At 38.8% G+C, this 27,327-nt stretch overlaps 4 protein-coding genes across 4 annotated transcripts in view; 2 read left to right on the top strand and 2 right to left on the bottom strand.

The window, feature by feature from the left end:
* The first annotated feature begins 2,207 nt into the window (after positions 1-2,207).
* On the top strand, positions 2,208-3,302 carry LOC119655301 (mitochondrial inner membrane protease subunit 2). Its single transcript, XM_038061128.1, has 3 exons — positions 2,208-2,430; positions 2,505-2,756; positions 2,814-3,302. Exons 1-3 carry the CDS (start codon positions 2,337-2,339, stop codon positions 2,984-2,986), a joined length of 519 nt encoding a protein of 172 aa, XP_037917056.1. The 5' UTR covers positions 2,208-2,336; the 3' UTR covers positions 2,987-3,302.
* Positions 3,303-16,452: 13,150 nt separating this feature from the next.
* Positions 16,453-17,308, bottom strand: LOC119649952 (yrdC domain-containing protein, mitochondrial). The gene has a single exon (XM_038052388.1). It carries the CDS (start codon positions 17,288-17,290, stop codon positions 16,526-16,528), a length of 765 nt encoding a protein of 254 aa, XP_037908316.1. The 5' UTR covers positions 17,291-17,308; the 3' UTR covers positions 16,453-16,525.
* On the bottom strand, positions 17,271-17,777 carry LOC119649958 (DNA-directed RNA polymerase III subunit RPC10). The gene is made up of 2 exons (XM_038052397.1): positions 17,552-17,777; positions 17,271-17,493 (listed from the first exon to the last, which is right to left on the bottom strand). The coding sequence occupies exons 1-2, from the start codon at positions 17,690-17,692 to the stop codon at positions 17,308-17,310; spliced, it is 327 nt and encodes a 108-aa protein (XP_037908325.1). The 5' UTR covers positions 17,693-17,777; the 3' UTR covers positions 17,271-17,307.
* A 128-nt stretch (positions 17,778-17,905) lies between these two features.
* The window catches only part of LOC119649938 (poly(A)-specific ribonuclease PARN-like), a 14,027-nt gene continuing 4,605 nt past the window's right edge, over positions 17,906-27,327 (top strand). Inside the window, exons 1-7 of the mRNA XM_038052360.1 lie at positions 17,906-18,191; positions 25,503-26,019; positions 26,077-26,359; positions 26,431-26,552; positions 26,621-26,908; positions 26,970-27,025; positions 27,091-27,326. Coding sequence (XP_037908288.1) covers positions 18,173-18,191; positions 25,503-26,019; positions 26,077-26,359; positions 26,431-26,552; positions 26,621-26,908; positions 26,970-27,025; positions 27,091-27,326 — 1,521 coding nt within the window. The 5' untranslated portion in view covers positions 17,906-18,172. The remainder of the gene's footprint in view (positions 18,192-25,502; positions 26,020-26,076; positions 26,360-26,430; positions 26,553-26,620; positions 26,909-26,969; positions 27,026-27,090; position 27,327) is intronic.

Genomic DNA, 27,327 nt, shown 5'->3' with positions numbered 1-27,327 from the left:
ATAATGCAAATAACCCCCGGGCGCTTGAGCCTGAGCCTAATTGATAACTGTTCGGTTGTACACTCATAAAATCTAGAGGAAGGCGAGTTTCACTTTGATATTTATAACAGCGTGTTCTGGGATAGCTAAATTAACGATCTTTATAATAAAAAAAAAATCGATTCTGAAAACCTTCTAATGTGGTTTCTCCCTTAAGACAAGTGTAAAACGATGTTTTGGTTTCATTCAGTATTTATTCGGTATCTAATTGAAGCTGTAGTGGACCACGGGGAAATATCGTGATATCTGGAGTTTCTTACTAAGGCAGGCCTAGATCGGATAGCGGTTGTTGCGTTGTTGATGACGATGATGATAATTCAAGCTGTATAGCACCGAAATCTCAGCTCAGACGACATGAATAGGTTTCACTTTAACTTGTCGGCAGCATGTGAAACAAACCTAAGGCATACCGAGACTGGACACGGGTTGTACCGTCGTTGATCGTTAATGATGATGATATTGTATCAGTATTAATTAGAAAATGGCAATATATGATATATTTATTAAGTTTATTGCTGCCTTTGTGCAAAGAAGATTGCATGTTTTGCTTAAGTTGATGAAAGAATTGTTTGTTTGTTGTTAGTTTGAATAAATTGTGAAATTAACCTTCCGATAATTTTTGTTGTAGAATTGTATTGGTTTGGGTTCTTGTCATTCAGTTTAATATCTATATATGGATTTCAAATGGTGATTTTGATGATAAGTTCAATTTTAGGTGATTGGCCACTAGATTTACCTTTATCATGGCGGTGATTGAGGTCATCTAGTCTGTCACTGTATTGTATCATGTTGGGTAGATGACGATTTCACTCAGGTTAGTGTAATAACAGCAGATTGACAATATGCGCGAAGTTAGAACTTATATCGCTTCCTAGTTTTCAATAACCGAGGCAATTTGTTTTCGCAGATGTAAAGAGTTTCTGGTTTCTCTGAAAACTTGTGATTAGCGTGCTTGATTGTTGTTTATATCTTCTAGGTTCCCGGTAACCAAAAGAAATTTATTATACAGAGTTGATTCTTCTGAACATTTTGGTATGGTATGCTGTATTGGTGTTTGGGTCTTCATAGTTACCTATGACCAAGCACTTTGATAGGGCGATGGCCGACTTCTCTATTTCGTTGGCCCAGGTTCGAATCCCAGTTTGTCGTGGATGTTTGTGGTTATCTTTGTCCTGTCCCGCTACTGTAAGCTTAGCAGTTGCAAAGCATTAATTGTTAGGACAATCAAACTGAAAGATAATGTTATTAGAAGTAAAATAAGGTAAAATATCAAGAATGAGGAGAAGAGCGTGTGGATGCCTTTACCTATTTGCTCATTATTTCTAAAGTCATTTCTTTTAAAGTCTTACAAAAAGGAAACAAGCATAATCATTGATTCACTTTTAAATAGTAATGGGTCGAATTGAAGAAACTGTAATATCCAAAAGACATTTAGACTTTATATATGTGATTTATTAGTAACATTTCCCCATATTGGCTACGTAATATGGATTACGATAATTAAAACAAATGAGCAAGATGTCTTGTGATTTTCTCTGCAAATATCCTGAAAACATCTGATTCGAAATTATATAGATAGAAATTCCTTTAAATCTAAGCTATTCAAGATATTAGCTATAGAGTGGGAAAAGGTGATTGCCCATTGCTTAAAGTTTTGTCAAAGGGACGGGGATATGCACTTTCAAAAAATTTGAGTGGCTGTGCAATTCCTGGAGAGGGGCATCATTTTCTTCCTGGGTATGTATTTTCTCCCTATGGTCCTAAATATACTTAGAGGTTTCTCGGGCTTTCAAACTGCAGTAATTCATTTTTCTCCTCGTTTCATATCGAACAGGGAGAATCCTTGACATATTTAATCGCATCCTTTTGGTCCAAGGAAGGACAAATATTTTTGTAAAGTCTTCTAGCAAAATTTTAAACCAAGAAAACCTTTCTTGCGAAATAATGCAGAGAGATCGTTTCCTCCGCCAATAAAATATTTATTTTTTGCAGATAACGATATTTTTTGGCAACAACATATTCCCTTTGTCATTGGAAAACATTGGTATTATGAATTCTTCCATTTTATTCAATCTCGACTTTCAACGGTTTTTCTCAACCACCGCCAAATCATAGGTATTCAGTGTGTTTCCCAAATTCGTAACTCAGTTGAAGAAAAATCCAGTGACAGCTGAAAATAAAATAAAATTGCACAATTATCTGACAGCCAGTCTCGTTCGTAAACACGGACCGGGCTCCTTCAAATTTTCCATCTTTATTTTTGGGATTTGGTTAAATAAAATAACTTCATAAAAACGATGACGATTCGATTTTTTATAAGGTCGCTGATGATCGGTGTGCCTGTGGGTGTCACATTCCTTGACTGCGTTGGCTACGTAGCGAGAGTGGAAGGTAAAAATTGGATTCAACCGCATCGCAATGGAGCATGTTTGTTTATCGGGTTCCCTTGCTCTAATGTATTTCAGGCGTTTCAATGCAACCAGCTCTAAATCCAGATGAAAATATCAGTGATTATGTATTTCTTTCGAGATGGGCTATCCGTGATTTGAACGTGAAACGCGGCGATATAATCTCTTTAGTGTCGCCGAAGGATCCTGACACAAAAATCATAAAACGGGTAGTTGCCCTTCAAGGAGATGTGGTGTCGACGATAGGCTACAAAAAACCCTTCGTCCGTGTCCCAGAAGGGCACTGCTGGGTCGAAGGTGATCACACAGGTGGCGATTGTATGGTTGAACCTTGAGACAGAGAAATATTGCTCCGTTGTTTTTCAGGGAATTCACTAGACAGTAATTACTTTGGACCCGTGTCCTTGGGACTGATGAATGCCCGCGCCACATACATTGTCTGGCCCCCGGCACGATGGCAAAAACTAAATTCGACTCTGCCGAGACAGCGGTGGCCAATTGCCCTGGGAAAAGCAACGACCAGTAGTCAAAGCCAATAGCGTTTAGGAATATTGGTTAGCGATGGAGGAACTCACGAATTTGTAAATACTGCACGGCGTCATACATATTTTTCGGAATATCCACATAACTCATTTATTTCGGAATTTTTGTACATGTTAAGACTTATTTTAAAGAAGTTAATAGAGAAATGAATAGTGGAAATTCTGTCTATGCTAGGAAAATGGAGGGAATGGTTTTTGACCCTCACAGTATTACATGAGTTTTAACGAAGATTTAGCAAAGGTGTGATATCATTCTTACACCAACATGCCTAGGTTTTGATTACTATTAATTTACCACAGCTCAGAAATCATTTGATTAGATTTTGTCTTCAAGTATATACGTGGCAACGTATACTAGTAAATTAGGGTTGTAGGGAGCTTTTTAACTGAATCCCTCACATTGTATGATAAATGTTTGTTTTATGTTTAGCAGACTACGACAAACGTTTTTAGTAGTTGATTAGCCATTCCTACTAGCAAAGTGCAATATGTGTTTTATTTTTGAGACTTCGTAGATATCAACGGTCTCCTCTACTTTCCTGCATGTGTTCACGGTACTGTCAGCTCTTCATACACTGCGGCATAGCTTCTCAACGACGTGGAGTTCTTTTTATTATGTTTTTATACACAAATAAATATACATAGATGCACAGCGCATAATGGAGCACTACGATATTCCTTCAACTCACCGCAACTGGAGTCCATTAGCGCCAATCATCCACATTCCGTAAATTCTGCTTCGCCGTTAGAGGAGGTAAACTTGATTATCCATATAACGCTTCTACTTTGAGCAGTCAACCGGCCCAAATGTGTCTAATGGGATTTACTCTCTTCCATTTGTTGATATAAGAAACATGTTCCCAATTTTTCAGAGCAGCATTTCCCAATGCTATTGATACACCAATTACTCGTCCTGGTCCTAACATGGGAGAAATTGAACCCTCTTCTGTTAAGGCCTCTGGGATTTTGTTTCTCATTATGCCACAGTGATCAGGCACTAAGATTAAATATATTTTTTATTTAAAGGGATTTATGAACTGTTGAGTGATCAAGGGGCTATTCAGAACCATTAAAGTTGCTTAGCTATCGCCGCAGATTGCGATGGACTTGACCTTCTATCGTTAATCAATCTAATAATTTGTCGTTCTCAGGATCGCATATACGTTCGTTATACGCCCCGCATTCTTCTGGTCTGTCCCAGTTTTTCTGTGTTTGAGGACTTGAGAAACTTTATATCTTGCACAAAACAAAGAGGTGGAATTAGTTCTCCTAATATCTCTTCCAATGTTCTGTGCCTCTAATGTCTGCTCTCTGTTCATAGATCCAAAGGAATTAGTCTAGCACCTGCTTATTGTAGTGCTCTGAATATTTATACTTTTACCCGAAGGTTGCAAAGGCGGTGTAGATCTGTACTGGATGCCGTGCTCATGGCGTCAGTAATACCTACAGTTCTTTGAAGTGTGACCAGTTTCAAATGAAAATGCTTTTGCGTCACCGTAATCTAGCATACTACGGTTGCATGCGAGTAAATTATAGCAATGTATCTCTACATTAACACAGGAGGCCTGTGCCTCTATGTTGAAGGAAAGTTCCGATTGCGTAGGTTATAGGCTGTGAGAGATCGTATCATTATTGTTCCAAAAAAGCTTCCTATCTTAACTAATTCCTAGATATTTCATATCTTTGGTAAGCTGAAAAGTTATTTCTCTCAGCTCCATGAGGCAAAGATATCTTAGTTTGCACCTTTTGGTAAATAATTCCATTGTGATTTTATTTGGATTTATCAAAAAACCATGGTTTAAGTACCAATTCCCAATCAATTCAACGGTGCATTTTATATTTTAAACCGTTTTGAAGTTTCGATTACTGCTTGCAGTTTTTTGATCTTTTAAGTGATAATATTTGAATATATACGATATTCGATTGGTTGTGGTACCTATCATATATTATTGCACTGATTTAGTATGGACTTAAAGGAGGTTCGCAGTTGATTTTCAAAAAAATAGTCTTCTTCTTTTCTTCCACCGGGGTTGGCTCGTCGTGATCGAGTTCACCGTTTGCCTCTATCAAATTCCTGATCTAGATGCAGTCTCGAGGCTTTTAAATGTTGATTCAGCGTATCAAGCTACCGTTGTTTTGGCCTGCCTTGTGGTCGTTTACCATCGACTTCGATCAATCCCGGCACGTGAACTCTCGCTAGCGCGAATCACGTGACCATACCATCGAAGACGCCTTTCTCACAATTTTTCCACGATCGGTGCAACCCCATATCGATTGCAGATATCCTCATTTTGGATGTGATCAAATCGTGTCACGCCACTAGTCCAACGCAACATTTTTGTCTCCATCACCGCAAGACGCCGTTCATTGTCTTTTATAGTTGGCCAACTCTCAGAACCATATAGAGCGACAGGACGGACGACATTCCACGATCGGTGCAACCCTATGATAATCGCGGGTATTGTCATTTCGGATACGAGAGTCTTAGGGGTATTACGTAAGTACCTATCTCGTGGCCGCAGCATGCTACGACGGTACCAGTCTATACCGAGTGCATAGCTCAGCATACATACTGGTGGATGCTACCAAAATCTCTACCGAACTAAGGAGTACCACACCCCTGTTGAAACGCAACACCACGCTGAGACCCGAAGGTCTCTGTTCGCTTGAACACAACCGCAACCCCCATGAAGCTCCCACTAGGGGGCCAACTCCAAACAACCGAACTGAACGCACATACAACAGGAATTCTCCTGATGTATGTGAGTCCAGAGGCTATCCCGGTTCCCATGGTATCAGTATACCCCTGGTAAAGTTAGAACGATAGATGTAATGATAGTTTCTGCCAGGGAGGAAACCAGTAAAACAATCGCTTAGAATATAAACAGCCTCGATATTCTGATATATTTTACTCATGTTGGAGCCAATTTTCTTGTACTATATACATTTAAACAAAAAACCCAGACCAGCCACCTACCCCGCATCTGACTACTATGTCTACTACTACTACTTGTCGCTTTTCTTTACAGATTGTATACAAAAACCCAAAACACACCAAAAACTGAAAAAAAATATCCTTAAATGTGAACTCTCTTTTCACTGCTCATCGATTACTACACATAAATTCAGCGACACCAAAAAAATGGTTTCCCTTAAAAGAACAAATTTAAAATTGTTCTCTCTATTTAATCAATTTGAGCCAATCGAACTCTACCAACCATTTTCCTTCCTGCTTTTCCAGTAAGGAAATACCGGCATACACAGACTGCCATCTATCAGAATAAACTGCTGGAAACACTCGAAAGCGTGAAGATAAGAACCACCCGCGGAATGGAAAACTCATTTCAAAGAACGGTTATGAAAAAAAATCTAAATGTGTACCAGTAAAATTACTAGTAGAATGAAAAATTGTTGGTGACCTACACAAGGAAAAGAAACAGCGGTGCAATCTACACAGAGTGCATGGCTCAGCATTCATATTGGTGGATGCAAGACCTATCTAACCTAAATCTTTACTGAACTAAGGAGTACGGCAAGCGAGTTGAAACGCTACTCTACGTTTTAGGCGTAGATCTCTCAACTCCAACCCCCATGAAACCCCCCCCCCCTAGGGGGCCAACCGCGAATAACTGTGATGAAAGTACATTTCCGGGGAATTCTCCTCAGTCATGTAAATTCATAGAGCTATCCGTGGTAAGGTTTCGAGACCGCAGCCATTTGTGATGTGTCACCTTATGTGGTTGTTGCCAGTCCACTTGGCAATCCCTGTGATGTGCCACCTTATGTGATTGTTGCCAATCCACTCGGCAATACCTTATTCTTCTTTCTTTCTAGATTAGATTATGGTTAGTCGGAGCAGCTAAATGCCAAAACTCCAGACTAACCAGCTATGGGAGCAGCAATTGCCTGAACTCCACAATGACCTAATCAAGCAGTGTAAATTATGGGAGCAGCGAATTGCTTGGACTCCACAGAATGAAACACGTTAAGCTTGAGTTTGATAGTTCCAACGAACTACGTATTTTTAATTTATATTTCCTTTTTTATACAATTTTTACCTATACTTAGTAGGCCGGTACATATCAATTTACAGTATTTTAGGAAAAATATTACATAGTAGGCAATGATAAGTTTACAGTATTTTTAGAGAAAATAATACATAGTAGGCGATGATAAAGTGAATAAGTTTACAGTATTTTACACCTTACCCCTTTTGAAAAAAATGAATTGTCTTTAGGAACGGTAGACAATTCGTTTTTTCTTTATTGTTTATATTATGTATAGTTAGAAGTTTTTTTTTTTTTTTTCTTTTTTTAACAATAATGAGTAATATTTTTAAAGTCTACTTATTGTAATAGTATTGTATTGGTATTGATTAATTAGGTGGTATATTTATATTTATAACAGTATAGGCAATTTCAAAGCAATTTTGTTTATTTTATTTATTTATTTATTCGTCTTAACCTATTTTTGTGAATTTTAGATATTTTATTGTCCTGGTCTTTTATCAGGCAATTTACATTGTCAATTGATATTATGCTATAAGGACCTTCATACAATGGGTCTAGTTTTCGTCTGTTTTCGACGGATAACAAAACTTGATCTCCTATTTTCAATGATAATGGGTTACATTTTGGGTCATTTTGGTTCTTTGTCTTTTTCTTTGCTTTTTCTAGAAGTTGTTTGGCTTTGCTAATGGAATTTTGTAATCTGTATTTTAGTTCATTATTGTACAAATCGTAATTATATATTGGTTCTGGTTTTGTTTTAGAGAGTTCTGAGGGTATATTTACTTTTTTTCCAAACACTAACTCGAATGGTGTGTAACCATGTATGGAATTGGGTGACGTGTTGTAACAGAAAGAGTAGTATTGTACCCAATCATCCCAATCGTCTTTGTTTTCGTTAACGAAACTTCGTAGGTATTCGTTTAGACACTTATGGTTACGTTCTAGAGCTCCTATGGTTTCAGGATGAGCTGGTGTTGCAAATATTTGTTCAATTTTTAGCAATTTACATATCTCTGAGAATACTTGATTTTTGTATTCAGTACCGAGATCTGTTTTTATTTTGTTCATGGGTCCGTAGTTTAATATGAATCCATGGACAATTGCTCTTGCAACAGTGTTCGCTTCTTTGTTTGGAATAGGTATTATTATCACATATTTGCTCAGATCACACTGCATAGTTACAGCGTATTTATTACCTTGGTTGGTTTTGGTAAACGGTCCAACTGTGTCTATGGACATGGTATCGAATACTTTGGTTGGTGTTGTTGTTATCTCTAGTAATTCCCTATTTTGTTTTTGATGTTTATTTTTTGTACATGAACTACAGTTTTTAATATAATTAGCGATTGTTTTTTTCATGTTTTTCCATTTGTATATTTCACGAAGTTTTTTATACATTCTACTCTGTCCAATGTGTCCTGCTGTTGGAGTAGAGTGATTATTATGCAATATTTCTATTATTTTCGATTTGTCCGTTATCGTAATTAGTGGTTTGTATATTTGGATATCCATATTTTTCAAAGTATGATTCGCTAGCGTTTTAAATGCGGTTGTATTTAATATAGTGAATAATTCACTTTCGGCCGATAGTTTCAGAGTCTTGATCTGAAACCTATTATTTAGATATTTTTCCAACTCTGTGAGTTCCTGCACTAATGCGGGTTCAATTGATTGGTTATTATTTAGATTTATATACCGCTTTATTTGGACTTTATTTTTATGTATTATGTTTATCTCTATATCAGTATTTTTATTTTTATATTGCGCAATATTAAATTTCAATTCCGGTAAATGCATTACTTCATTAGGTGATAGAACCTCGAAAACGTGCAGTTGATCAGGCTGCATGTTTTTGTTAGTAATGTGGTTTTCTGAAGTATTGTGAATGAGTTTTGATTGATTTGTGTTTTTGGTCATTGCTCTTGTTTGTATTTGCAAGATATTTTTCAGGTTTGTCAGGTCTGTTATATCTAGTTCTATTCTAGATAATGTATCTGGGCCAATGTTCTCTTTACCTTTAATGTACTGTATGTCAAATTGATATTCTTCTAGATCAAGCCTCATCCGTGTTAGTTTCGATGATGGGTTTTTCATCCCAAATAAGTAAATAAGTGGCCTATGATCTGTTCTTACTATAAAATGTCTTCCATAAACATATGGTTTGAAATACATTATTGCCCAATGAATTGCTGTTAGTTCTTTTTCTATGGTAGATTTATTTTTTTTACCTTTAGTGAATGTTTTGCTAGCGAAAGCTATTGGCAATTCAGTTCCATCTATTGTCTGTGATAGTATTGCTCCACATGCATTTTCGGATGCATCTGTGGATATTGTAAACTGTTGTTTAAAATCAGGGTACTGAAGTATGGGTGGGGACATTAATATTGTTTTAAGGATGTCGAATGCAGTGCTACACAGTGGTGTCCATTCGAATTTCACATTTTTACGCAACAATTGATTTAACGGTAGGGCAATTTCAGCGAAATTTGGGACAAAACGTCTGTAATAATTACAGAATGCGACGAATCGTCTTACTTCGTCTGGGTTTTTTGGTACTGGAAATTGTTTAATGACTTCGAATTTTGAAGGATCAGGTTGTATTCCTTCGGCAGAGATCTGATGTCCAAGATATGTTACTTCTGATTGAAAGAATTTACACTTATCAGGGTTTAACTTTAAATTTTTGGCTCGTAAGCACTGAAATACTGACGTTAGATTTTTTAAGTGATGGTTTTTCGAACATCCAGTGACTATTATGTCGTCAATGTATAAGAAAGCTGTGTCGGGTGATAAACCTGATAATGCTATGGTCATCATTCTCTGAAAGCTATTGGGACTAATATTTAGTCCGAAGGGTAGGCGGGTAAATTGGTAATGTCCCTGGTTTGTAGAAAAAGCTGTGTATTTTCGCGATGATTGTTTTAGAGGTATTTGATGAAATCCAGATAGTAAATCTAAAGTGGAAAAATATTTGGCTCGACCCATTTGGTCAAGAATTTCATCTATTCTGGGAAGTGGGAATTTATCTGCTACCACTTTTTTGTTAAGATTACGAAAATCAACTACCAAACGCCATTTCTTATCTCCTGTTGATGACTTTTTAGGGACTAGTAGTATAGGTGAGTTGAAATGCGATGTTGAGTGCTCAATGATATCGTCGTCCAACATTTGTTTGACTTGACGATTTATTTCTGTTTTGTGGGCTTCAGGTATACGGTAATTTTTTGTGTATACCGCTGAGTTATCACTCAACTGGATATGTTGGCTATAAAAGTTGTTGGTGGTTAATGGCTCATTTTCCATATTAAAAATATCCGCGAATTCTCGGCATAGTGTTTTAAGGTCTTTTATTGCATATTCTGGTACGTGTTCTACGTTCAATGTATTTAACAATTTTTGCATTCTTTGTTTGTTATGCAATTTATCGGTATTGTTGTATACAGAATAATCCGAAAGGTGTTCCCATTGAGGGTTGAGGTTTTTGATTTTTACTGTACTTGAAGTGGTGTTTAGGATTTTAACTAGTGGGTTTTGAGGAGAAATAATTGATCCTGCTAAGAATATTCCGGGTTGTATTTCTTGTCCGGGTATAACTATGTCGTTTAAGAATTGATTGTTTAGTTTGCGTATTACTTCGCATCTGGGCGGGATTAAGATTGTGTTCCGTGTAGGACCATCTAGAATTGGAATTTCATGAAGAATATTATTGATATTAATTGTCAATATCCAGGTGTCATAGTCGATTATTGCCCTATGTTTAGTAAGGAAGTCTAAACCTAGAATTGCATCTGCGTCTAGTGGAAAGTCATTAGCAACTATTTGGAATGTGTGCTCAATTGAAAGAGTACTATCGAATTTTATATGGGTTTTTGTTGCACCAATTGATTCTTTTTGTACCCCAGTAATGCCCTGTATTGTGCATGTGTTATTTGGATAGTATATTTGATTATTGTCAATTTTTCCCCGTTTAAATATAGAAATGTCAGCTCCTGTGTCTATTATAAAGGTACATGTTGTGTTGCACATGTCAACGAAAGCTCGTACAAAGCTTGTGAGCGATGGATTTATAGTATGGAATGTGACCTTTCTTATTGATTTCCCCCCAACCGATTTTGGTTGGTTTCTAGCACCGACTGAGGGGGTTGGGATTCCCCCGAACTCAAATGGTTTATATTTTGTCGGTTGTTACTGTTGTTCCAGAAGGGTCTTCGGTAATTGTTGTTATTATTTCTGAACCTGTTATTTTGGTTGCGGTTATAATTTTGGTTTCTATTTGGAGTATTGTTTCTGTTAAAATTTTCATATGAATTTCTATTTGCGGTATTATTAAAACTTTGATTATTACGTCGGTTTTGGTTATTGAAGTTATTATTGTGATTGTTACCTCTTCTGTTTGTTTTGTAATGATAGACATTTTTGGGAATTGGTTTATCGACTGCAATTGCCTTTGCAATTGTGTCAGATAGATTTGTAAGATTACCGGCACGCAAAATTAATGAGGTTTCGCTGTTCGAAACATTTTCCGCTATTGTTTGCATTGCAAATTTTTCGGCTAATTTCTCTGCAGTTTCGCCCTCTGCGACTTTTTCTGATATAAAGGCTCTTGTCAATTGCCTTGACAAGTCCTCTATTTTATTTGTAAAATCAGTTAATTTGGTATTTCCCTGTTTACAACTTTTAAGTTGTGCCAGAACGGCATCAGACGATATTTTTATAGAGAATTTTACTCTCAGTTTATCGATTAGTTTAGTTATTGTGTTTAATTCCTCGGATACCGTGTATTTGGCTTTGCCGGTTATCCGGGTTTTCACAAATTTAAGTAGAATACCTTTGTGTTCTACTGGTGTGAGTTCGTTCAATAGTGAAACTGACTCAATGAAGGATTCTGTTTCCTCTGGGTTTCCGTCAAAGTATTTGACTAAAGCTGTGGCTGTTTTAATGTCGAAAGCCATGTTCCCTAATTGTTGTTTGTCTAATATTGAAAGTATTTCAGCAGATAGTTGCTGTATTTCCTTGCAAACTCCCTTAATTAGAGTTGCTGTTTTAACGTCTGTTCGTATATTTTGTTCAGTCGACTTTGCGTCTATTAGTGTTTGTTCAATTAATTCGCGTTTTTCACGTATAGTTTTTTCACTGTAAGGACGATTTACACTTTTCCGTAGATTTATTAGTGTAATTTGAAGTTTCTCTTTTAGAGATTCTAATTTGTCCATTTAGAAAAAGCAAAGAATAACATTTTCAGACATCTACTTTTATATTGTTATATTGTCGTGCTTTCAATCATGTGATATAAATACTAACATTATTTAGAACAAACAAAAAAAAATCATTTATTATTTATTACTATTACATTTATTAAACTATCATAATTCTAATTTGGAACAAACATTTTTTTTTTTTATATTATTTTACTGATTAACTTTATTATTTTTTTTTTTTGCATTTTTTTTAAATAATTTATTTCTTTTTTAACTTTGGTTATTAAATATTTATACTTGTTGGTCTCTTCTGGTGTAGCTGCGATTTCCTCTAACCGTTTATATTTTATGAACTGCCGCTGGAGTTCTCTTCTTCGTCCTCCTTTAGCGCTGACAGATTCGTTATTGGATAGTCGTTTCGTACGTTTCTTATATTCTTCTATCGTAAGGCGTCGAGGTCCCGCAAGTTTATCATCAACCGTAGTTGTCGATGTTGATTCTGACGGCTTCCAGCGTGGTGGTTGCTCTCCAATTTTATATAGTGTTATGCCTCCATTGTTTTGCTCTGGTTTTTTGAGCAATTGCCAGATTTTCTGGTAAAGCTGGTCGAACTTTTCCCCAATGTCGTTCATTTACACGACCTTGATTTCCAAATTTTCACGATAATAAGTAGAAACGCTAGTAAGCAGAAGTCTTTAGACTGTTACTTATGTATGAAGTCTTTAGACTGTCACGGTCGCCATGTGATGTGTCACCTTATGTGGTTGTTGCCAGTCCACTTGGCAATCCCTGTGATGTGCCACCTTATGTGATTGTTGCCAATCCACTCGGCAATACCTTATTCTTCTTTCTTTCTAGATTAGATTATGGTTAGTCGGAGCAGCTAAATGCCAAAACTCCAGACTAACCAGCTATGGGAGCAGCAATTGCCTGAACTCCACAATGACCTAATCAAGCAGTGTAAATTATGGGAGCAGCGAATTGCTTGGACTCCACAGAATGAAACACGTTAAGCTTGAGTTTGATAGTTCCAACGAACTACGTATTTTTAATTTATATTTCCTTTTTTATACAATTTTTACCTATACTTAGTAGGCCGGTACATATCAATTTACAGTATTTTAGGAAAAATATTACATAGTAGGCAATGATAAGTTTACAGTATTTTTAGAGAAAATAATACATAGTAGGCGATGATAAAGTGAATAAGTTTACAGTATTTTACACATTTTAGATGAATCCCCGTGCAGACTCGAGTTTGATCACTCTAATTTGGCCTTGAAGAATTCGCCTATTGCATGCCACTATGTGGAGGTTCTCCTCGGCAACTTGGTTTTCTTTCGGCCGACAGAATCGCTTCCCTGTCTTCCTCCTCGTCACCTTATAAGAAAATTGGAGTCTATTTCAAAACCAATATCGTCTTCTTTTTTAAAGTACCAGCGAACGAAGTCAATCGCCTATTTCATCTATTCCTAAAATATTTGCTCTCAGTAGTATGGAAAGACAAGAAAGCTCCACGAAAAAAAAAAATTAAAAACACCGCCTCACTGCTACTTACCATCCTGAAACAATGTTCGGACCCAAATTAGATTCCACAAGGATTGAATACAATAAAATTCGTATCTACCTTAAAATTTAAAATGTTACCGAACGAAAAACGATATTAGACCCGTTCCCCTGATCAAACTCTTGACAGACTACTTGACGACCTTGAGAGAGAGCAAGTAATTAAACCATTCCACCACAATTGTATGCCTTCCAAATGGAATAAATTTGTTGCCACCTTCTCCTAGTACCACTGTAAAATAGGGTTGTAAAGTTTAAATACTCTCAGAAAAATTCAAAATACACAAAATCAAAACTCCGTCTTAACAGGAAAAGAGAAAAAATAGATTTCAACCAAAATAGAATCACAAACATCCAGATTAAATACCTAGGCATGCTTTTGACGACCAATCTGATATAGGTCATATTTCTGCGTGAAAATAGTAGAAAGTGCCTTCTCTAAAAAAGTCCTTCACTTCTTAACAAAGTCATGTCTGGCCTAGACTTATAAAAAGGTCTTAATGTCTTCCTAGATCTAGAGGAAACTACATGATGCCGCTCAACCTAAGTGTTCCCAAATCAACTCAAATCAAACGTATTTTGCATCTATCAAAGTTCACATCAAACCACGTCGTCTACTCCAAAATCCTTAATTAAAACCCTAATTTCACCGTCCACCTTACCATCAACACCTCTGCTCCCATGGGCAGGTTTTGGGCAAAATGTTCAATAGAACGAAGCTTAATAGGATTTAAAGAACCATGTGTGCAGGTGCTGCCGGGGCTCTGCACTCCTGCCCGGCAGGCGCTCTTAATGTATAATACTTCTGCACCTCCTCGCTTTAGACTTGCACATTAAATACGTTGTAGTGTGCAGTGCCGTCAGACTACGTGAGTTCGGATGCTGGACAGCGAAACCCTACGGCCATAGTAGCATCCTAGACGAAGTACCTCGGAAAATCTGAGAATTCCAGATACTTTGCTGTGGACTGTCGAGCGAGGGCAGATTTTGAGACTGGCGGTGCGTTGCAAAGTTGTGACACAGTATTCTTTAATGACGGATCAAAGATGGTCTGTGGAGTCGGTGCGGGGGTTTTCTTGAATACACACAGTGCATCCAAGTCGTACGGTCTCCCAATTTTCGCAAGGTTATTCCAAGCGAAAGTACTGGCGATACTGGAACCTATCGATGGTTGGGGCATGATCCAAGCCCCAAGCTTAATGTAGACATTCTGATCGACAGCCAAGCGGCCATTAAGGCCTTGTACTCAGCGACGACATAACTCCGCCATGCTATTAATATACTATCCTAGTTCCAACCCCAGGTAAAGGAGGAGGGTTTGAGGCAACGTATTTTGTACGATCCTCAGTAAAACAAAAATAAAGTGCTGAGATCGGGGAAAGAGATAAATAAAGTATAGTTGGAGTTATCCTACCTGATTTCTCTTGGTGGCAGGATGGGACAGGCCGACCAAGAAAATGGATCCAATGTCGTTAGAAACAAGATGATCGGTACCGGTGCCGGCCGAAACAATAGTGGCTTGATACCCTAGATGCGGATTTAAAAGCTTCGAGATTGCATCTCCGTAGCCTACACAATGACGAAATCTATGAGCGATACCATGACCGTACGGTTGTGGATAAAATCCGGCTCAATAGGTTACGGTGGGCGGGTCACTTAATCCGTATGGATGAAGATGATCCCACCCGGAAAGTCTATAAGGGCAATATCTATGGTAGGAAAAGAAGACGAGGCAGACCCTGCCTAAGATGGAGCGATGGCGTGGGCCAGGACGCCAGACAGCTTTTAGGGATATCGAATTGGTGGACCTCGGCGCAAAACCGGGATGTCTGGAGTTCCTTATTAAGGCAGGCCTAGACCGGATACCGGTTGTTGCGCCGTTGATGATGATGAGATTGCATCTAGATCAGACATTTGATAGGACCAAATGGCGAAACCGATCACGACGAGCCGACCACAAAGGCTGAAGAAAACAAAGACTCAGCGGCGACATTTTGCAGGCAGAAACGCGCTGAATAATCTGGGCAACATACTCAAGGTCAACTTGCTCTAAGTCGCCGGTCAAAAGAATATAGAGGGGATTGAGTTGGCTGACGGACTCGTCAGGCAGGGCTCTGCCTTTGGCAGTCGGTCGGAGGGTACAGTCTGTGTCCCGCTGGCGACTGTCAAGGGTGGAATCTCGCGCTCAGACGGCGAAGGCTCACTACCTGTGCTGTACTTCGATTGTCCAGTTAGGATCAAGCTACGGACACTAGGTAAACTATTCTTCGTGGACCTCAGAAAGATCTTTTCAGAGAGGAATAATATTGGACTCCCATCTTTTTGCTTTCATAACAGCAGTCACGGTCCTAGGAGTCTGTGGCATCAAAAAGACGCATCACAGCGTTAATTGGGCTCCTCGGAGCGGCGATTGAAAATATACTTTTGAGGAAGAAAAAGCCACGAAACGTTCCCGACCAGGTACAGGTAGCAGAATATCTCCTTAACCCACTGAGTAGGACGGTACTATTTAAGTAAGTGAATTTTGGCAAGACATACAATAAGCCAACAAGCTGCAATGTCGAGCAACACATCCCAATTCCATAGAAAGAATCCCCATCCGACAATTTCAACAAGTGTGCTTTCGACTTGAGTTTACCAGTTTCCAGTATCTTGTATTGTATTGCAATCAATCTGTCTGAGTCACAGCGAGTAGAATTCAATAATTTATTGAGTAATAATTCATATTCAAGACATAACAAAGCTACACAGTAATAAAATGCTTAATCCTCGTCTAAAACTACATTAAACTTTTTCATTATCTCTAGAGTTTTGTCTATCGCAACTCCTTCGCGGACTATCTTGTATTTTCCTGGTTTCGAGAGATCTATAACAGTCGATGCGGAACGACTCCTTTCATCCTGTCCAATTTGCCCAGCATCGAATACCGCCTTTAGTTTCGGCCAAATATGTCTGAACTCGTTTATATTTAAAGTACTTTTCTCCGATGATCGATTGGCGCTGGTTAAAGCGAGTGGTAAACCGAACTTCTGTGTTACATCCTCAATAAAGTCAAAATCAGGTATCCGGATTCCGATTTTTGCGACACCAGGATTCAAGTGTGGATTGTCTAAGTTTTTTGATTTGTAGAGGACAACTGTAACGGCTCCTGGGAGTAACGATGCCAGAAGCTTTTGAGGAATGTGTTCCGCCTCGCCCCAGTAGCGGACACTCTTCAAATTCGCTACACAAATTGCAACAGGTTTGGTTTTGTCACGACCTTTGATGGCGTATAGCTTTTGTATAGCCTGTGGGTCATTGGCGCTACAGGCCAGCCCGTAGACCGTGTCCGTTGGCAGAGCGATTACCTCTCCTTGATGTAGAAGTTCGGATGCAGTTTGCACTGATTTCGGGTCTGCTATGTGGAGAATCCTTGCTCCAATTGAGTTGATATGATCCGAATCCATTTCGATGGGAATGGCTGACGAGTAGGATTTTGCCGATATCATATTTACGCTTCGCATCAATAGACCTCCTATCCGCTTCATAATCTACTTCTAACGAATTAGTCGCGCCAATTGTGTCCACAAAGCTGATTACAACACTTGTAAAATGTTGTCATGGGTTCATCAGCCGATCGAGTTTGCATTTGCATAAAGTACGCTCGTTTATGGGAACAAGCCGGGCATTCAGCATCGGTCGAATCTACATTCTCCCATGCAGCAGCACCGCCCATAACATGATCAACTTCCTGTGAAATTTTACGATTTATTAAATGAAAGCAACAACTGAATACTTCGAATACAAACCTTCAACTTTGGATATGTCCTTGTTGTGATTTTTCTGTTGATATTGCAAATATATGGGCAAGTATTGCAGGAGAACCTTAGACAATCGGTATTTTCTTCAACTAGCAAAAGGTTACCGCACGTAGGGCAAAATAAAAGCATTTTTAAAGGGAAATAAACTAGAGACAGATTTCATCACTCTCCGACTGACGTTGACATTTTGAAAATGCCGCGAGGAGTTCGCACATGTTTACATAAAGGGTTGTCAGCTTAGAATGATTCTATAAGGAAAGTAGCATTGTTTTCACTTCTTTTCTAGGGCACTAAGGCTACTTTGTTTTGATCTAGATATTAATTTTTAAAATATTAGAATGATACTAACGAGTTAGATAACAATCTGGTTGTATTAATTTAATTTGCACTTTCCGGAACCTTTTTGAAAAGATCAGAGTTAAGACAGTGTAGTAGCTGCGTTCGGATCTGAAAAGCAGGGGAACACATCAGATGAAGGAATCTAGCTGAGATGTCAAATATGGCAACTAGCTTCGCTTTGTTTACAGTTCGTGTGTGGTGAAAAATATCAGCAGAAATATTGTGTTATAGCATTTTGTGTTTAGGTTGGGAAAGGATCTTGTAGCAATTATGGATGTGACTAAATCAAGTACGTATAAACTAGAAAATTAGGTGTTCTGATACGATTTGGTTTCGGTAATATTAGCGAAGATTGTTGTCCTGAAAGAACTGCGGTTGGAGGCTATTTAGTTAGTAGAATGAGGAAATCATTCCTTTTAGCGACTGTGAAATACTGGGAAGAAACAAATGGTTACTTAAGGCTGGAATTTTTGCTTCAATAAAATATATATATTAAACGTTCATGTAATGGACTCATCCTGAATTATATTGAATTTTTCTCTGTGCTTTCTTCGTTTTCTTTAGAAGCAAAAAAAAAATCATTAAAGTGTTAGAGAACTTCTGGGCCCGCTGAACGATAAGAATAAGAAGATAAGAAAAAGTTGGGGCCGCTATTTTGAATTATCGTTACTTATCAGCGATGGTATTGGTCGGTGTATTTGGAAGATATACAAGATACTGCTATTAAGTGAAAATAAGTCGGAATACCGCAAGCTCGGGCTTCGGGTATGAAGGTATTGTGTTCATCTTATGCAAAGAAACTTCAACGCACATTTTTCTATGCAAATATAGCTATAAATCCAACATACTCCTTCATATTTTTCCGTAGATATTACGCTCACCCTAATTGTAATTTTTTTCAGTTTGATAGTTTCTGAGAACGACACCTGTTACACTTTTTGGGTCCCACATTTTGAATCCTCACTCCTCTATATTTCATCTAGTATCAAAGCTATTATCAGTTTCGAAAAGTACTATCTGCGCCCTTTCATCTGATTCCCCACATGACTATATTCGGTGAAAAAATCCGGTGTCGAGTTGCTTCCAGTCTGAGGGCTGGTTTCTCTGAGACTTCTGATTGCAAGATATCGTTCCAGGTTAAGAACCACCACACTAAAGGTGACATTATGATCGTAGTGGGCCTGAATGTCAAGGTGGGCTCTGACAACACCTTGATCAGACAGATGAAGAGGAAGCACGACCTTGACGACTGTAACGATAATGGTGAGAGTTTTGTGAATTTCTGCAGCTTCCTCCGTCCCGTCATTGGTGAGCACAGAGCTTGTCATAAGGTCGGTTAGGTTTAAACTGAACGACATCGTATGTGCAATTACATCCACCACTTCGCGATCAGCAGCAGATTCAGGAGTAGTCTCGAGGCTGCTGAACAATTTCAATGTGGCCGCAAATCTTTCTTTGTGAAGGACATTAATGGTTGCCTCCCAGAGGAATGCGTGGCGGGATATACGGAAGTCTTCTACACCGATGGCTCAAAAATAGAAGAGGGTTCTGGAGCCGGAGTCTACCTCTCGAATAAAAACGAGAAGTGGGGACAATATGCAACGGTTTTTCAAGTCGAAGTTTATGCGATCCTAAGGGTGGCAAACTGGGTGATTGACAAGCGGTTGAAGGGCAGGCGCATCGCAATCTGCAGTGACAGTCAAGCTGCACTGAGGGCATTGAGCAGTCCTTTGATCACCTCGAAAATCGTTCAGGGATCCAGAAACCGTTTGAACTCTATGTCTAGATTCAATACGGTGGAACTACTCTGCGTACCTGGTCACTGTGGCATAGAGGGAAATGAAATCTCGGACGCTTTAGCGAAAGAGGGGTCAATCTCCCCTATGCCGGGACCGGAGCCAGCAATTGGGGTATCAGTAGCATTGGCTAAATCTGTTTCCAAAAACTGGGAACAAGTTTCCCATAACGACAGGTGGCAGAGCTTAAATGCTGCTCGACACACCAAACTTTTCTTGCCAGAACTCAACATACGTACCGCAAAGTTTATCCTGTCGAAAAGCAGGAGGACTTGCAGGTGTATTGTGGGCATTCTGACAGGCCATAATTCACTAGCTGGGCATATGTTCAGAATAGGAATTACCGAGGATGATACGTGTCCCTCCTGTAATGAGGAAGCGGAATCCACGGAGCATTTCCTATGTGAATGCCCCGCCTATGGACGCATCAGACATCAGATCTTTGGTGCCGATGTCCTTCAATTGCGACGGGTAGCATCACATCCACTAATGGAAATCCTGCGATACGTTAACGAATCCGGAATATTCCGTTAGACGGGGGAGGCGAGTACAATGGGCCAACACGACCTGAGTGCTCAGAAGCTGTAGCTTCTCCCCCACCATACACACACACACACACAATGGTCTATTCCTCATCCAGGATGACGAATAACTAAAGAAGGAGGTTCTTAGTCGTGTTATATCCGGTGACCTTTTCTGGATGAAATAGCTAGTCATCGTTACATACGAATACGGGCTATTCCTCCAATTATAAGAGAAATTATCTCGACCATCAATGCATTGGAACGTATTAGGTTCTTGCATATGAAATGCCCGATTTGGCAATCAAGTGAAGTTAGTTGCGATTTTGCTCTATCAAGCCACTACCATTTGGCGCTGTTGGTGTCGGATAATGAAATACAAATACTCCTACATTTAATCAAGGAGCCATTTCAGTTTTGACCATCGTTGTGATAACAGTGAATAAAGAGGAAAAAAGGATGAGAAAGAGCCAAAAACGTATACTTTTTCTGTATGAGTTCAAACTCGATCATAAAGCAGCGGAGGCGACCAGGAACATTAACAGCGCATTTGGAGCTGATTCGGTAAGCCTCACGGCGGTGGTTCGAAAAATTCCGGTCAGGCGACGTCAAGTGAGCCACGTGGACATCCAGGACCATCGACTAACAACGACGAGCTGCGTTTGCTAGTCGAATCCGACACACGTCAGTCTGTGAGAGACATTGCAGAGAAACTGGGCGTACACTATTCGACAGTTTCCTGGCACTTGCAACAACTTGGAAAGGTGAAAAAGCTCGTCAAATGGGTTTCGCATATCCTTACGGAGCAAAACATGGCGCTCCGAATGGAAATTTGCAATTATTTACTCTCCCGCAACTGAAGCGATCCCCATTTGCACAGAATAGTGAGGCGTGATGAAAAGTGCATATCATACGACAATCGTCGCCGATCAGCACAATGGCTAGATGCTGATGAGCTACAGAAGCATATGCCGAAACCAAGCCTCCATCCGAAGAAGGTAATGGTGACTGTTTGGTGGTATACAGCTGGAGTTATCCACTATTCTTTCTTGGGACCTGGAGAAACGATAAATGCACAGAAATACTGTGTTCAACTCGAGGAAATGCACCAAAAATGGAGTATTCAACGGCCGAGATCAGTTAACAGAGATGGTGTAATATTCCTTCACGACAATGCACGGCCTCATGTATCCAGAACAACAACAACAACGGTTCAAAAGTTGAACGAATTGCATTATCAAACTCTGCCTCATTAACCATATTCACCGGACCTTTCGCCAACCGATTACCACTTTTTTAAGCATTTGGATCTTTTTTTGGCGGAAAAACAATTTAGGAATGAAGAGGCCATCAAAATTGCCTTCGTCGAATTTATCAACACCCGAAAATTGGAGTTCTACGAAACTGGCATACATACTCTTGTATCTCGCTGGGAGAAGTGTTTTGAATCGACTGGCATCTATTTTGATTGATTAAATAAATTTTTGTAAGCTTTACATTCGTTTCAAATTTTAGTACCAAATCGGCCATTTCATGTGCAACAACCTAATAGTAAAGCCGTTGGGCTTGAAGATCTCCCCGCAGAGTTATTTATTGTTGCACCTGTAGTTTCTGTAGATCTCTAGACATTTACCAAAGAGTGGAAGAAGCGGATGATTCTTAAGATTCCAAAAAAAAGACACCCGTATTGAGTGTGACAATTGATAGTCACAAAGATCCTGGGCACAGAGTTTCCGAAATGACCACATCAATACCCTACGGAACATTTTGGAACAGTGCAACGATTTTAGATGTTCGCTTCTCCTGCTCTACATCGATTTCGAGAAAGCTATCAACAGCATGAACAGGGAGTACATCTGGCGTGCTTTAAGCATGACGGGTACTCTGCAGAAATTAATATTTATTATCATAGCAGCACATGATGGCGGAAAATGTCACGTGCTGCACCTAAGTAAAATCTCAGAGTAATTTGAGGTCCAAAACAGAGTCCGAGAGGATTGATATTATTTCTTCCTGTTATCAGTGCTATCAAGCTGCTTTGTTGAAGGAGCTAGAGGGGTTCAATGCGCCTTCATCTTTCCTCAAACACTTCCACTTCGCTGATGACATCTGGTTGCTCTCTCCTCGAGTTATGGACTTTGGCCAATGAGTTGGACTGAAGATAAGTACAAACAAAACCAATGTACTCAATCTCACGGGTCATGGAACTCTCGCTATTTGCATTAAAAAGCAGAGCATCGACGGCGTCGATCAATTTGTATGTCTATGAACACCGACCAGGATGTCGCTCGACGCATTTACAACGCTAGATCGGATTTCACGGCTTTGTCTGAAATCTGAAAGTTCTAGTGTTCTTTCTATGTTGCTATATGGGAGAGGGGCGACAATTGTATTGCTGTTTATATCGTGCAGTGGAACCCGCTCGCAGAAGATGACCCACGAATGGAACGTCCCAAGAGCATTTGGAGGTGGCGCCTGCGTCTCGGGGAGTCGTGGGGAGAGCTGAAGCGCATATCAGATAACCGTGAACGTGTAGGTGTGGTTGACACTCTATACCCCACCAAGGGATGAGTGCCACCCATATTTATGATACATATATATGAGATGATAAAATCTCTAACTTTTTTCAGAATTATTTCTTTTAGCTTAATTTATTTGGTTAGAATAGGGCATGAAAATAAGTTGCTTCGGCCAATCTTTCCGAAATTCCACAGTGAAACGTTCTTCTATCTAGAGATTCTGTAGGGCACCTTACAATTTGTCAGGCGTTTATGCTGCCTTGAGGCCTTCTAGCCAGATCCGTTGCCGTACTGAGCAACTGATCCGGTGGATAAAATCTGGCTTCCTCGCTACCCTGGAAGTAAGTGGAGATGAGGCCACGATACGGACCCGAAGTAAAAATTTTACGGGCTCACCTCAAGCTAATTTTATTCAAGTCTCCTCCTAAAGTCAACGCACCTGTGGCTCTAAACATTAGCCAAGTGGGTATAATTTTATCGCCTGCTACACATTTTTTTGTTTGGAACTAGATTATAGGCTCAAAAATTTTCAAGTCCACAATGCTTCCTTGTGGAAGAAGGTAATTCCCTCAAGCCTGGAATTTTGTGGATCTGCATAATTTTCTCCCCAGAACTGGATTTTCTCTTTACGGCCCTGGCATAAGTAGTTCTAAGCTTAATTCGAATAAGAGAGATAATGGTTTTTCATAATATAAGCACATGCCAAACAATCCTTCGGCATTCAAAGAGCAGCAAATCAAGTATCAAGACCTCAATCAACTTCTCAACAAACGTTCTCATCAGCTACAATAACAGCTTATTCGATAACTAACCTTATTCAAAGTTAATAACACACCATAAATAGGGTCAATTGCATTTTTTGATCAAATTATGCACTATGTTATCCCTTAAACCCATGCCAAATTTTGTGCTTCTGCGATGCACATAAGGAGGGTTGCCGAGCAAATTTCGAAAATGTGGAAATATACTGTTATTAATTTTATAAGTGCAGATATCGGAACCGGATGTATTTTGAGGTCTAGATTTCGTAGAGATGCACCACTGTGATTTTTTTCAGATATTTCGGTTGCATAGGTTCTGAGAACGAGACCTGTTACACTTTTTGATGGTCATATTTTGAGCCCTCGCTCCCCTATGTTTCACCCGATATGAAATATGGAACCAGCTTCGAAAAGTACTGATTGAGCCCTTTCATTTAATACCCCACATGGCCACATTTTATGAAAAAAGGCCCCCCCTCCCCCCTTAAACAATACAAAACGGCGCCACTTGCTGCATGTAAAGGGAACAACAGATCGCACGCGTTTACCAATTTTCATGACAATCGGTCTAGTCGTTTCCGAATAAATCGGCTGTGACAGACAGACACCGACTCGATTCTTGCTCTTGTTTTGTGTAAACACAAAACCTGAAAAAAGACAAATTACTGTGGACATCTCAGAGAAATGTCGTCATCCCAACTGGTTGATTTTCCCAGTTTTATTCATTTGATTGTCTCTTCAACTTCGGTGGAGCTGATCGAATTGCTCCAAATGTCAGTGTATTCTAGGATAGCTAGGCTAACGTTCTACGATTACAAAAACCTTGTAATGTGGTTTTCTGCCTTAAGTTCACTTACATGCTCTCTGATGTTTGTTTTATTATAATTTAGGATGAATGAATCCATTTTCAATCACGTGTCACAATTTAATTTAAAAACAGGAATCTATAGTCCATTTTATCATTTTTCATAAGAATATTGACATATTTTAAATAAGTGTCTGGATTCTGTTTTTTGGGCGTTTATCTATACCCTCTGAGATGTCCAGTCATCTTACTTGAAACTGTTTAATCAAAATAAGATTTCATCAATGCAGACTAATCACAATATATTTTCAATATTAAATAATGATATTATGAAACCCTTTCTTTTAAATTAAAATAAAAATAACCTCAAATTTATTGGGTTAGGGGAAAAAAAATGTCGTATTTGTGATCGAAATTTGACGCTTTATTTAACATACTTAGAATTATCCGATTTAAGTCAAATGTGCGCCGTTTTGTTCGCAAACTTGTTGCCATTCAGGAGGTAACTTCATTACTCCCCCCTTATAAACCCCCCCCCCCCCTCCTTATTTGCAAAAAAACTCAGATAGCCACTTTTCGCAACGTTGATTCGATCCAAGAGATTTTTTTGCGTCAACTCGTGTGGCACCTAAACATTCAGTTTTTTTGGAATACAATCTTCTGCAAATGGTTCCAAACGATTTTGTGGCCTATACCCAGTTCCTGGTCAATCGAGCGAATGCTCACATGCCGGTCTACCTGGATGATTTCGATGATTTTATCGGTTCCTACGACGATTGGCCTACCAGTACGGGGTATATCTTCGACATCCACTACACCAGAACGAAATCGATCAAACCAACGCTGTGCTGTGTGAATCGTTACAGTATCGGGCCCATAAACTTCACAAATTTTTTCGGCCGCCTTCGTTGCATTTTTACCTCTCAGGTAGTAAAAACGTAAAATATGATGAATTTCTTGCTTGCAGTCTCAAGTTAAACTCCATCTTTGACGCGCTATAACTTGAGACTGAAATGTACAAACACAACACTTGTAGCACAGATTGTCGTCTTCAAATCGCCATATAGTATGATCCGATGCGATAAGTACAACACAAGATATGTTTAAGTGCCACCATCTGTTGACAAAATAACGACATTTCTTTTTCCCCAACTCAATATTTATTAATCGAACTGGAAAATGCTTATGCCTATTTCAGATTTTCGCGAAGCATGCAAAGATTTTGAGATAGCCCTTGAAAAAAGTGATTTTGTCACAATTGACTGTGAATTTACTGGGGTATCAGCGGAACACAGTAAAATCCTGCCGTACGATAGTCCAGATCATGCATATCGAAAATATGTGGAAAATTCCGCGGGCTACATTATCATTCAACTTGGTGTTACATTAATTCAAGCTCCAGCAATCAACTCTTCCGATGATGCTTACATTTATCATTCGTACAATTTTTACGTATGCCCAAAATCATGGAGAACGAACTTCCTGTGCCAAGCATCAAGCATAGCATTTTTGGCAGAAAATGGTTTTGATTTCACCAAATTATTTTGCGAAGGCGTTCCTTATTGTAATGAACAAGAAGAGAAAATTCTTCGAGAACGTCTGCAGGAAAAGCAAAAGTCACGACAAGAAGCAAGAAATATTACAGAAGTGGCAAACACTTCGTTTAATCATATTCCTGTACCGGACGAGGAAAAGGAAGCTATTGCGAGAATACAGTAAGTCAATGCGTTTTTTCTTAGTTTTAAGTAAACATGAATTTTTTTCTGCTTTAGACAAGAAATTGAGAATTTTATCAACTCACAAGAGGACGAGAAAGTTATTGGTGGCTGTAATGCATTTCAACGGAAGCTCATATACGAGTTGATAGAAGCTAATTTTGGTGATAAAGTAGGGGCTACAACAAAAAGCGTGGATAACAACAAAGTCATTGTTGTTCATCATCGCAAGAGTGAGGAAGAGGAGGAGCGCATAGAGAAGGAGTTGCAAGAAAGTGAAATGCGAGATTTGGAAGATAGCATAGGGATTTCAACAATATTACAGAAGATTTCCATTTCGGTACAATTATAAACTATTAGTTAACATTAGATTGGATTAAAACGCGTTTTTTTAAATTTTATCTTTTGCAGCGGAAGCCGATTATCGGGCACAATCTTTTCTTAGATTTAATTTATATTCTTCGACAATTTTTTAAACCACTTCCTGACAATTTAGCAGAATTTAAGAAGTTTGCAATTAGCATTTTTCCAAAGTAAGTTCATTCTCTCATTTTATCTAGATTATGCAGAACCATTCTTCTATGAAATACTTCAATTTCAGTATTATAGATACTAAGTGTATGTGCAATTTACCAAAGGTTAAACCTTTGATTAAGTCGAGTATATTAGGCGATATTATCAATACAATTCGTGAAGAGCCATTCTCACTGCCAAAACTGAAGTCAGGCAATTCAAACTTCAGTTATTCCCTGCAAGATAACAAGGCTCACGAGGCTGGTTATGATTCATATTTAACAGCCGTCGCATTCTTAACCATAGCCAAGTTTTTACATGAATCCATCAACACACTCTTGAATGATCTCACCGAAGCTAAGGATTATCTTAATAGGTAAGGAACTGAACGGTTAATCAAAATATTAAATTCTAAATGAATTATTATCACATTTCAGACTGTTTCTTGTCAAACTACCGGACATTGGCTACCTAAACCTTGTCGGAGTTGAACGTAATATGTATATATAAATTTTCACAAAAAATAAAGTTAATTAACAATATCTTAACACTCTCCAGCTGTACCATCTCGTGATCATGTTTTCCATGTCACTATTCCAGAAGAGTGGAACAAGTCAGATCTTATAAATCATTTCCGAAACTACGGACCGATTTTCATTACATGGATAAACGCAACCAGTGCTCTTATATCGCTGCACAAAAAGGAGAATTCAAGCTCCGTACTGAAGACAATTAGCCCATACACGGGCTTCAAAGTGCAGTCATTTAATGACTATAAAGAGACTTTGCAATATG

This window comes from Hermetia illucens, chromosome 1, assembly GCF_905115235.1.
Source record: "Hermetia illucens chromosome 1, iHerIll2.2.curated.20191125, whole genome shotgun sequence".
Lineage (NCBI taxonomy): Eukaryota > Metazoa > Arthropoda > Insecta > Diptera > Stratiomyidae > Hermetia > Hermetia illucens.
Note: the sequence above shows the minus strand (reverse complement) of the source record. Positions and strands in the feature narration are given on the sequence as shown.

Excerpts from the sequence above, each read along its gene's own strand:
- LOC119655301 (XM_038061128.1), top strand. The coding sequence starts at position 2,337 with ATGACGATTCGATTTTTTATAAGGTCGCTGATGATCGGTGTGCCTGTG. Across the intron at positions 2,431-2,504 it reads CTACGTAGCGAGAGTGGAAG|GCGTTTCAATGCAACCAGCT; the intron begins GTAAAAATTGGA and ends AATGTATTTCAG. Across the intron at positions 2,757-2,813 it reads GGTCGAAGGTGATCACACAG|GGAATTCACTAGACAGTAAT; the intron begins GTGGCGATTGTA and ends GTTGTTTTTCAG.
- LOC119649952 (XM_038052388.1), bottom strand. The coding sequence starts at position 17,290 with ATGAAGCGGATAGGAGGTCTATTGATGCGAAGCGTAAATATGATATCG.
- LOC119649958 (XM_038052397.1), bottom strand. The coding sequence starts at position 17,692 with ATGCTTTTATTTTGCCCTACGTGCGGTAACCTTTTGCTAGTTGAAGAA. Across the intron at positions 17,494-17,551 it reads GGACATATCCAAAGTTGAAG|GAAGTTGATCATGTTATGGG; the intron begins GTTTGTATTCGA and ends AAAATTTCACAG.